Here is a 12075-nt window from a genome sequence, read left to right as displayed (position 1 = left end):
CACCTCAGAAACTTACTAGCTGTGTGTCCCTGGGCAAGTCACATTCCCAATTGCCTTAAAAATCCAGGGCCATCTCCAGTTGTCCTCATGTATATCTTGCCACTGGACCGGGATGGCTCTGGAGGGGAGAGTGAGGTGGTGACCTTGCACAGCCCTCCCTCACTTAAATCCAGTTCATTGCAAGTCATGACATCACCCCAATGTCATGGTCCTCTTCAAGAACGAAGGACAAACAACAACTCCTCTTCTCAAATGCCTTTGTTGCCTTCTGCTTACTGGAGGAAATTCAAAGTCTTTTTTTTTTTTTGTGGGGCAATGAGGGTTAAGTGACCTGCCCAGGGTCACACAGCTAGAAAGTGTCAAATGTCTGAGGTTGGATTTGAACTCAGGTCCTCCTGAATTCAGGGCTAGTGCTTTATCCACTGTGCCACCTAGCTGCCTTCCAAAGTCTTTAAGGTGGCATTCAAGGCCTATTTTTCCAGACCTCTCTATGCTATTCCCTTCAGCCACCAAGATATCTTCTATCCTGTAAAATGCCCTGCACTTTCTTTCTTTTAAAAAATGATATTATTTAATAAGCAGTTTACCATGACCAGAAACATCAAAAGCACTCCAGGGAGAAGAGTCGGGCACTCTCAGGTCCCTTCCCAGTGGACAGCTTGAGGATTCCAGTTCCAGAAATGCTTCCCATGCTTTGGAATATTTATATGTAGCTTTATGTTCAATATTGAACACCTGGCACAAGCTCCAAAAAGCAGGGACCAAACCTTCTCTGGGTCCCAGTCTGCAGAAACTTCCCATTTCAGGATTAAATATATATATATATATATATATATATATATATATATATATATATATATATATATATATATATATATATATATATATATATAGGGGCAGCTAGGTGGTGCAGTGGATAGAGCACCCGCCCTGTTGTCAGGAGGACCTGAGTTCAAATCTGGCCTCAGACACTTGACACTAGCAGTGTGACTCTAGGCAAGTCACTTAACCCCAATTGCCCCACCAAAAGAAAAGAAAGAAAGAGAAAAAATAAATGTATTGTTGATGCATTTTTAACATTGATTTTTAAAATGTTGAGTTCTGAATTCTCTCTCTCCCTCCTCCACTCGCTGAGAAGGCAAGCAATGTGATACCAATTACGCATGTGAAATCACACAAAACATGTTTCCCCATTAGCCACGCTGCACAAAAGAAAGGGCAAGAAAAATAAAGTAGAAAAATGATGTTTTGATCTGCACTCAGGCGCCATTGGCTCTCTCTCTCTGGAGGTGGATTGCATTTAGAATCAACTTAACACCAACTTGACATGGCTGTAACCACAGGTCGGAGAGGGAAGATTCCATTCCAGAATCTCAGAGCTGAAAAGCGCCCTGGAAATCATCCCAGCCACACGCCTCCTTTTTGGAGAGGGGTGAGGTGGGGGAGGGGAAGGGCCTTTGTCCAAGGTCTCCAGGCAGAACAGGGCTGGAAGCCCAGGTCTCTCCTGGGTTTTGGTGCCATGAACCCTACACCTTCAAGTTACTTTAAAAAAAAAAAAAAGGATGGAGATCATTCTCCTCCCTGAGAGAAAAGTAAAGGATCTCATGAGGGAGGAGGGAGGAGGAGGAAATAAGCCTTTTTATAGCACCTACTATGTGCACAAGAACACTGAGCACTCAGGGAATGGGCAACAAGCGCTGGCCAGCTCTCCTGGCCTCCACAGTCACACAGCTGTCCTCCATAAATGATTAGTTTTAGAAGGAGCAGAGGTGAGGTCTGATCAGAGCTGAGGGAGCCCTTCCTAAGTCTTGTCAGTCAGGTCTCTAAGGGCTAGGGCCCCATTGTGCGCCCACCCACTGCACTCACTTACCCGGTAGTCTCTATTGACATCGCTGAGGTGCCAGCAGCTGTTGGGGATGCCCATGCGCTTGTATTCCTCCCGGAGATCCACCAGCCCCCAGCCTTGCTCCCGCTCTTCCTTATCCAGCTTGGGGTTGAAGGAGAAACAGAACAGCTCTTCATATTTCACTGAAAGACAGAGGCCCCAGCAGGGGAGGTGAGAGCCAGGCACCCCAGGATGCCCTTTCTGTTCCAGCAGTGCTTGTGAGGGGTTTCCCCAAGGGCCCCTGCACGAGGACCAGATTTAGAGCAGCCCTCCTTGCACTGGCTCCCCTCTCTCATGACCCATGCACAGACATAAGTAGGGTGTTATATGGACAGTCTCCAGGGTGCTGAACCCTCCCCGGCATCCCCAGCCCTGTTCTGTGTACTGCAAACAGCCTCCCTTCCCCACCCAAGCTTGATGAAGAGGGGGGGCACACTCCTCCCCAGCCTTTTACACAGTCCATGTCCTTCCCTTCTATCTAGCTCCATCCTAGCTTGTGCCCTTCCCCCCCCCCCCATCACATGGCCTCCAGATGCTAGTCATGCCTTCTCCCACTGGGTCCTTGAGTGGTCAGTAGTTCCTGGAACTCCTGCCTTCTCTCAATGGACACCTGCATTTGGGTCCTGCCTTAGCAGAGGTCACACTGCCTGTGTACTCCAAGTCTCTAATTCTACCACATCAGGGCCGCTGCTGATCTACATTGGTGGAGGGAGTTTGCTTCCCAATGAGTTCCCTACCACTATGGAATCATAAGTCCAGTACCAACAAAGATGATGAGAGATTGTAAGTTTGAATCCTCTCTTACATCTCTGGCGGGTTGTCACTCCAAGGTCAGCTCTCTATGCACTATGCCAATTAGCCTGTTCAAAAGTGACAGCCTCAGAGCTGTAGTTCTTAACAAGCAAGGCACACATTTCGGGGGTGGCCAGAGTGGCTACAAATTCAGAACCCGCCAGAGATGATTCAGATGCTGTCCGAGCCCCCATCGGTAGTGCTCTCTCACACTGTACCAGAAGCCAGCATGGCGCCATCAAGGAACCCTCACCCTGGTGCTGCCCGTGGCTTCAGTACAAACACAAGAATTCAGTGACTTAGTCATTGATGGGTTTGAATCCTCTCAGATGGGATCTGGGGTCAGAAAGAAAAGAGCAGAAGCATTTTTTCTAGTTTCCTTTAATGCTCTAAGATCTTCCAAGGCAGAAAGTTGTTTGTTTTTAAAAATACTGCCTACTGGGGGAAGCTAGGTGGTGCAGTAGACAAAGCACTCGCCCTGGATTCAGGAGGACCTGAATTCAAATCCGGCCTCAGACATTTGACACTTACTAGCTGCCCCACAAACAAACAAACAAACAAACAAAACCCCCCAATAAAATACTGCCTACTAGGCCTTGCCAGGAAGGCAGGATGGCCAAGAGGAAACATCTCTGGATTTGTCATCACAAGCCCTGAGGACAGGTTTCTTCTACTTCCTATCTGAGTGACCTTGGACCAGGCCCTTCATCTCCTTGGGCTTCCTTTGTGACACAAGCTGGCTCTACAGCCTGTAGTGTCAGGCCACACTATCAACAGTTCTTAAAAGGATTGTCTCACAAATGCATTTCTTTTTTTTTTTTTTTGTGAGGCAATTGGGGTTAAGTGACTTGCCCAGGGTCACACAGCTAGTAAGTGTCAAGTGACTGAGACTGGATTTGAACTCAGGTCTTCCTGACTCCAGGGCGGGTGCTCTATCCACTGTACCACCTAGCTGCACCACAAATGCATTTCTAACACAGGTTTAGGCTGTGGGCACAGTCAGAAGGTGTCCTGGGTAACATCTGAGGCACTACCCTAGACTAAGCAGTCCCTACAGGCTCACATCTTGCTCTCTCTTGCCTACAGAAAATAGGCTTTCACTTTGTTAATTATATATAATTTATTACATGAAATTACAACATAATTATACATGCTTTATCATATATAATTATTAAATGGGCATATATGATTATTTAATGATAAAATTTAATATATAATAAAACAACAGCACATAATTATTAAGTATATAATTTCTTTTATGAAATTATAAAGTAATTATATATTATGGTTCTATACAATTTATAATATGTAATTATTAATTACATATAATTAACCATAATAGGGGCATAATATGTCATCTCTCCACCAGGTGGTACAATCCTTTAGCTACCAACCAAACAACTGACTCCGTCAGGGATTATCCAGTGCAGCCGGACTTCCTGGTGTACATGCACTGATGCTCCTGATCTGGTTATTTCTTTAGCCCTGGGTTTGTCACTGATCTTCAGGTAGACCTTGGAGTCACAGCTATGGCCCCAAGTCTGGTCTCAGCCCTCCCATGGCTTGTCCTGGGTGCTGTACATATAAGAGTGGTCCTGGCTATCAGGAGCCCAGGCATTCAAATCCCATGTCTTTTACCATCTGTGCACACAGCATGCAGAAACTATTTCTGCCACATGTCTCTCTGTATCCTCAATGTCTCCAGGATATTGTCAGAGGAAATAAAGAACTCCAGGACACACGGGCATCCAATCACTTCACCAAATCACAGGATTTAAGAATTGAAGGGGCCCTACTGCCACCCAGTCCAACTGATGTTTGAAAGGAATCCTCGCCATCCCCTATGTTACCAGGGGTCGCCCAGGTTCTGGCCTGCAGGACAGTGAACCTTGTACATGGGCTGCCACAGCACACTGCTGACTCATATTGAACTTGCAGTCTATTAAGACCCCTAGATCATTTTCAAACCCATTGCTCTCTTCTTTATTTATTTTTTTGGGGGGGGCAATGAAGGTTAAGTGACTTGCCTAGGGTCACACAGCTAGCAAGTGTCAAGTGTATGAGGTCGAATTTGATCTCGGGTCCTCCCAAATCCAGGGCTGGTGCTTTATCCACTGTGCCACCTAGCTGCCCCTGCTCCCCAGGACCAATTGCTTTCTAACCATACCTCCCCTATCCTGTGCTTGTGAGGTTGATTTTCTGAACCTAAGTATAAGACTACAACATATACATGTGGACAGTGACAGGGAGGGGGGCAATCCAGCAAATATCTGGATAACCAAAGTCCCCATCACTGCTATCTCCTGCCTTTGTAGCAGGCTTGTGATCCATTTCCCACCCTCCTCATCTATTTCCAATCTCTGCCCAGGTGGTCTCTAGTAGACACCAAAGATAAAACCACTTCTGTTTTTAGTTCCTTTAGCTTTCACCCAAACAGTTTTCATCATGTTTTTGTTCTCTGGTTCCTGGATTTCCTTACCTGTGTATCCTTTTCATATACAATGCTACCCGCCCCTGCTTGTACTTATGAATAAGGCATGCCTATCCAGAGCCACGGTCCAGTTGTGGGATTCATCCACAGTCTCAGTGATACCCGTGAGGCCAAATTTTCTGGCCTGAAGGAGGACCTCAGGAGCCTCTTATTTGTTATTTAAGCTTTGGTCATCTGTGTGTAGCCATTGGAGGCCATGAGTTTTACTGCCGGCTCATTTCTTGGATTTGTCCTGTGATCCTCCTAGTGTCCAACTGGCCCCCTCCGAGGAGGCGGCCAGGGCTGGGGAAGTGTGGACTGTGGTAGCCCCCAGGGAAGCTCACAGGGGAGACAGCTCAAACCTCTAGTTCAGAGAGTAGAAGGCTGGGGTGCAGAGAGGGACAGACTTTTCCAAGGCCACACCAACAGTTGTGGCAAAGCCTGGGTTCAAATCTGGATCTTCTTGCCTCCACACTGTTTCTCCAAGGTTTAAAGTCATGGAATCTTTGGGGCTGAGAGTGAATCTGTGTGACCTTGGGCAAGTACCAAACTCCTGGGGGCCTCAGTTTCTTAATCTGTAACATGAGGCATTGGGCCTAGATGGATGCCCACGTCCCCTCCTGGCATAGATCTATGCTTCCAAGCCCTCAGAGACGATCTAATGAAATATCCAGAAGAGGAAACTAAGGGTGAAAAGATGTGTGTATTCAGGGGTCATCCAGATGGTGAGCTGCAATCCAGGACAGGTCTTCTGGCCTGCCCCAAGCCTGCCCCGCCTCCAGTTTCTTCAAGGGATCATAAGAAGAGGCCTGCGGAGGCCCCGGGGAAGCTCTTGGATTCCATCCAGGGACTCATCCTCTTGAACAGATGTTAGCTCCCTCCCTTTCTTCTCCCCCAACTTTTATTCCAAGTGTAACCCATGGGGAATGCAGGGCACACACCAACAAAAGCAGCTAATGACTCACAATCAAGGAAGAAGGAAGCGCACCACGTGTGGACCGGCAATATTTCCCAAATGCCTTGAGGATGATCTTGACAAGTAAAAAGGACAAAATCAGACTTAAAAAAAAAAAAACCCAGGGAATTCCCAAAAGATTTTAGTGAAGCTGGGGAAATGTTGTGAGGGACAAATGAGGAACTTTGGGAAAACCTTAAGGGGCAGCATCCACAATGAGCTTGACTTGAGCCAGTTAGAAGGATCTGAGGAAGAGAGATAAATAGCTGAGGGTCCAGGGACGGGGGTCTGCATCCTCAGGCCCCACTTAACTGTCAAACGCACAGCAGGCTCACTGCCCCGCAGACCACAAACCAACAGGTATGGCCAGGAGAGAGGAACTTCCACTGGTGCTGTCGGAAGCCGGCCTATGAGGGCTGAGAAGCAAGGGCGAGGTGAGGACCGTGGGGCAATGAATGGATGTGACTCTACAAGTTTGACTAGTCTACAAGTCTGGATGTCAGCTTAGAAATGGCAGGGTCCCGGGAAGGGTTTTTAAGCACAGGGTAGGCCATGGGGAAATGGGGGTAAAGGAACCAGCAGACTAGGGAGAAGGGACAGTGTTGCAGAGGGGATTGCAGGGATGGGAGCAAAGACACTAGGAGGGCAGCCAGCCTTGGTGAGCAGGGCCGCCGGGGCCTCCTGGTCAGGAGCAAGCAGGAAGAATGGGAGACCTCAGAGAGTGGGGGAGGGAGGCCGCTGGGCCCAGCTGGCCTCGATGTCCTCAGAGGGCCAAGTCCTCTGAGAGAGCAGGCAATCCACATGAATTGAGCAGCTCTCTATGCTCCAGACCTGGGACTCTGGGAGGCTGGAGGTAGCGCATCTCATTGCCCCGACATTGGGATCCCCACTCTGAGGGACCCCCAAGTCACCAGAGAATCTACTCTAGGAAGCTGACACAGGATCATAGAGATAGGCCTGGAAGGGCCCTCAGAAGCCAGCTAGTCCAGCTCAGATGAGAAAACTGAGGCCCAGGGAAGTTAAGTAGTGACCCGTCCAAGGTCACAGGGATAGTGTCAGAGGTGGGATCTGAATCCAAGTCTTCCTGACTCCAAGCCCAGCCTTTAGGCATAAGCTACCCTGGGCTAGGCAGAGCACAAGGCCTGGAATCAGGAAAACCTGAGTTCAAACCTGGCCTCACACTTAGTAGCTGTGTGACCCTGGGCAAGTCACTTAGCTCTGTTTACCTCAGTTTCCTCATTTGCAAAATGACCAGCAGGAAATGGCAAACCACTCTAGTATCTCTGCCAAGAAAACCCCCAATAGGGTCACGAAGGGTCAGACATAACAAAAATGCCTGAACAACAGCATTCTAGGCTGCTTTGACCCCCAAATATAACAAGAGGACAAAATGCAGAAATCAGGACAAGACCACCTGGAAGGGTGGATGTGCACTTGCCCCTGCTGAGGAAGGCACGTATGGAGTGTATGGGATGAGGCTGTGTGTGTGTGTGGTGGTGGGGGGGGGGGGACGGGACAGGCAGCCAAGCACAGAGAGCAGGCCCCTCAGAGGCCTCAAAGGGGCAAACTCAGCTCCCCAGAGGCATCTTCCCAGGACACCCCCTCACTTCACAGCGCTGCTCTATCCACAGACCCTCAGGCTCCCCTCTGCCACTGAGGAAGGCCCACACTTCTAGGCTGAGCAGCCACAGCTTCCCGCCATCTGACTCTAGCCTATCTACAGAAGCTCAGCTCCTTCCCCAGGGATCCTCCCAACAGAACAGGCTGCTCTCTCTCCCTTCTCACCCTGTGTTCTTAGCTCAGCTCTTGCTCCACCATCACCCGGCTGAAATGGACTCTCCCCATCTCTGCCCAGTGAGGTCCCTCCATACCTCAAGGACCAATGGAGATCCTTCCTTGTGCAAGATCCCTCCCTGGCCCCTCGGGTGAGTCTGATGGTCCATTCAATCCTTGTTTGGGGCTTCCTAGACCTTCCTATTTCTGTTATAATAACTGGGATAGCATTGATGTACTACCTTAAGAGCGGCAAGGCTCTTCACAAACATTTGACTCTTAGGACAACCCTGGGAAGAAGGCACCATTATTATACTCATTTTATAGATGAGAAAAGTGAGGCAGGCAGAAGACTTGCCCTCGCTCACCTAGTGCCTGTGACCAGATTTGAACTCAGGGCTTCCTGACTCCAAGCCCAGTGTTCTAGCCACTGCACCACCCAGCCCCCAATTTCTATGGAGAGCAGCACCGGTCTCCCACCACCCACGTTCACAGCACTGGGGTTGTTCACCCCATCCCTTGCCCCTAACCACATCTAATTGGTTGCTAAGTCTTATTTATTTTAATACTAAAAGCAAAAATGTTTTTGGTAAATAAATTTACTTCCAAAGTGAGTTAATGGTGCCCAAGGACACTAGGTCATTTTTTTTTTTTTTGCAGGGCAATGAGGGTTAAGTGACTTGCCCAGGGTCCCACAGCTAGTAAGTGTCAAGTGTCTGAGGCCGGATTTGAACTCAGGTACTCCTGAATCCAGGGCCGGTGCTTTACTACCACACCATCTAGCTGCCCCCACTAGGTCATCTTCACTAAGAAAATTCTATTTGCCCTGGGCACCCGCAGGAGCTCTCCCCTGGAAACAAGCATCTCACACCAGATAGCATCAAGGGCTTCCTCTTTCTCCCTAATGGGCTCTTGGGGAGCCCGAGCCCACATTCTGGGCAGAGAGCAGGTTTGGGGCTCTGGCATGATCATTCTGCCCTAAAGGAAGCAGGGGCCAATCCAGGCAGTCGGCTGAGGAGGTCAGTACTATTTAGCCTCATCCTCTTCGCTTCTGCCGCCGAGCGGCTGACTCGAGTGCCTCATGATGGTGTTGTATTTAATCATCCCCCCATCCCAGCTGCTGGTGGCTGGGTGGCACAGCTCATGCCCACTGGCTACAATGGATGCCTTGGCTCCCTCCCACAATTGTACCCTGATCACATGTGAATTCTCATGGTCAGCCTTCCTTCCTTCAGACATGGAATCCGAGGGGCCTTGCCTTTCTTTGTCACTGCCTCTCTGTCTTGCCCAGCTTCCCCAGCTCAGGAGTCTGCCTGTCTGCCCTCAACGATGAGGACCCTGAAGTGGCTTTTCCACTCCATAGTCTCCCCGGGCCATCCTCACAATGAGGGCCAAGCATCATGTCCACTGAACTCCCTTCGAATCAGCATCATCATCCTCTGTGAGCCAGGGAAAGGGAGCCAGCCCTCCTCGACCTGCCCCAAACGTGCTTCCCGGACAACTGCCCCCCCTTGGAAATGCTGAATATTCCCAAAGCAACCAGTCCGATGTGCGCTTCCTTACTGCCCCCAGATCCCCCAAGTGGCCCCGGCCTTTGCCCTTCCCAGGGGCCCCAGCAGAGGCAGACACCCCAGAGGCTGTGGCAGGGCTGGCACCTTCCTTGAGGGATGAACTCGATGACCAGAGAAAAGAGCAGGTGCCAAGCCTTGCCAGTTCTTTCTCCAAGACAAATCTTGGCCCTGTGCCCTTCTCTCTACACACACAGGCCCTCATCAGCCCTCCCTGCACGATTGCCCCAGCCTCTGAAATGGCCCCTTGATCCGGACTCTCTCTTCTGCAACCTGCTGACCCCAGATGCCAAGATAATCCTCCGAAGGCAGGCATGACCTCGTCAGTCCTCTCCTGCGAGAGCCTCAGGGGCTCTGTCTGTACAGCCTCTCCCACAAAACCCAACCTTCTCCTCCAGCCACACTTAAGGTCTTCCACTAACTGGCTGCCACTAACTGGCTCTGCAGCCACTAGTGATACTCTTCGATCCCTCAAACAAGCCTTTTTTCTGTTTCCCACACACTCCACTCTCCACTCTCTGCACCTTTGAACTGGCAGTGTCTCATGCCTAGGATGTACTCCCCCTCACCTGGCTCTTAGGATCCCCAATTTTCTTTAAGACTTTGCTCAAGCCAAGGCTTTCCTGCTTCCCCTCCAATGGCTTTTCCTCCTTCCTAACTTGTACTTGTTTTTTTTTATTTATTTGCATTACTCTCTTTATATTGACAGACAAGCATTGAACCACAGAGGGTTTACAACAGGATGTAGCATCTCCACTGACCCTAAAAGAAGCTAGGGATTCCAAAAAGCAGAGAGAAGTAGAGGACATTCTGGGACTAGGGGGCACCCTGTGGGCTCTTACAGAAGTGGGCCATGGAAGGGGGAGCTGGGGCAAGGAACACAGTTTTCCCTGACCCCAGCCAGCTGTGGTCCTTTTCCCACCCATGTTTATCAGGAAGATCTAATTTCAAATGTAGCCTCTGACACATCCTGGTTATGTGACTCTGGGCAAGTCCCTTAAGAAACCCTCTAAGATTTTAAGTCCTGGGGACGGAAGAGGGAAAGTGATGAGACCTGGAATTTCCTTGGTATGGGGAAGTCCCAAGTGAGGAAATTCTCAACATCAATGAAAATCGGGACCTCATCTGCAATTTAGAATCATAGAGAGTTTCCTCAGCTCCCAAGAGGTTAAGGGACTTGCTCAGAGTCACAGAACTAGATTGGGAGCTTCTTGAGGACAAGGACTGTCCTCTGCCTTTCTTTGCATCCCCAGTGCTTGGGACATAGGAGGTGGTAGTCTTATTCATTTGATTAGTTGTGTCCAACTCTTTGTGACTCATTTGGGGTTTTCCTGGCAAAGGCATTAGAGTAGTGTGCCATTTCCTTTTCCAGAGGTTAAATGAATTGTCCAGGGTTATGCAACTAGCAAATGTCTGAGGTCAGATTTGCACTCAGATCCCCCTGACTCCAGAGCCCACATATTATCCACTGCACCACCTAGCTGCCCTACACTGTAGGTACTTCAACAATATTTATTTATTGGTTAAATTATTATTATTATTTTGGTAAGGCATTTGGGGTCAAGTGACTTGCTCAGGGTCACACAGCTAGTAAGTGTCAAGTGTCTGAGGCTGGATTTGAACTCAGGTACTCCTGACTCCAGAGCTGGTGCTCTATCCACTGCACCACCTAGCAGCCCCTATTGGTTAAATTATTGATGGAGAACACAAACAGTTGCCTTCCACCTGACAGTCACACTGCATCTTGAGTTCCTATGCTAGAAGGGAGCTGGTTATTCACTTTGGGAGAGACTCTCCACAGGAACCATAGCTAAGCGGTATTTTAGAGATTCCCTCCAGAGTTCTACTCCAGATCAGGGACAAAAAAAGAGAAACTGGACTCCCTTCTTTGGGGGGGGAGGGTCAGTGTCATGTCTCCCCCACCCCAGGATGAATCAGAGTTTGTGTGAGGCCAGAAGCCAAGCCCTTTGAAGGAGGGGCAGCCTTGGAATCTGGGTGACCCCTAAATGGTCATGTCACACTGGAGACCCAACTTTCAGTGCAACTGAAACATATTCATTCTGAGATTGACCAAAAGACCAATGGCCCAGACGTGCTGCTTAATGTGACCCAGACCAATGGTGCTTTGTGATACTCTTGTTGTGGAACAAAATCCTCATTAAAGTCACATTAAAGTCTACTAGTCCATCCAAATGGCACCATTTGCTCTGCTGGAGCTGATGGCATCCTATAATGCTTCTGCCCCCAATTCTGAACATCTCTAGAACCAGTTCAAGGCTTAAGAAAGTCATAATTAGGATGGAGGAAGTGGGTCTTTGGAAATTTAGGGGAGGCTGAAAGCCCTTTCATTCCTTAGGCAGTGTAGCAATCACTAAGCTTATCATTTAATTAGCATTTTTGAAGACAGGGTGATGTCTTGGCTTGTTCATGAATTGGATTTAAGTGAGGCAGAGCTGCACGACCTCATCAGCCTCACTCTCTTCCAGAGGCATCAAAGTTCAATGGCAAGACAAAAGTCAGGACAACTGGGGATGGGCCAGGATGCAGCGGATGACCTGGGCATATTCAGTGTCTGGCCAAGCTTCAAGCTCCACCACACCTGCTTCTGCTGCCTTCATGGCCATTGGAATAA

General features: G+C 49.1%; 1 protein-coding gene across 1 annotated transcript in view; it reads right to left on the bottom strand.

Annotated features, from left to right (window-relative positions):
- MTMR7 (myotubularin related protein 7) overlaps positions 1-12075 on the bottom strand; it is a 96858-nt gene that overhangs the window by 41310 nt on the left and 43473 nt on the right. Inside the window, exon 4 of the mRNA XM_043971149.1 lies at positions 1871-2028. Within this exon, the coding sequence (XP_043827084.1) occupies positions 1871-2028 (158 nt within the window). The remainder of the gene's footprint in view (positions 1-1870; positions 2029-12075) is intronic.

The sequence above is a fragment of the Dromiciops gliroides genome, chromosome 6 (assembly GCF_019393635.1).
Source record: "Dromiciops gliroides isolate mDroGli1 chromosome 6, mDroGli1.pri, whole genome shotgun sequence".
NCBI lineage: Eukaryota > Metazoa > Chordata > Mammalia > Microbiotheria > Microbiotheriidae > Dromiciops > Dromiciops gliroides.
The sequence above is the reverse complement of the archived record's forward strand: the minus strand, read 5'-3'. Positions and strand labels throughout refer to the sequence as shown.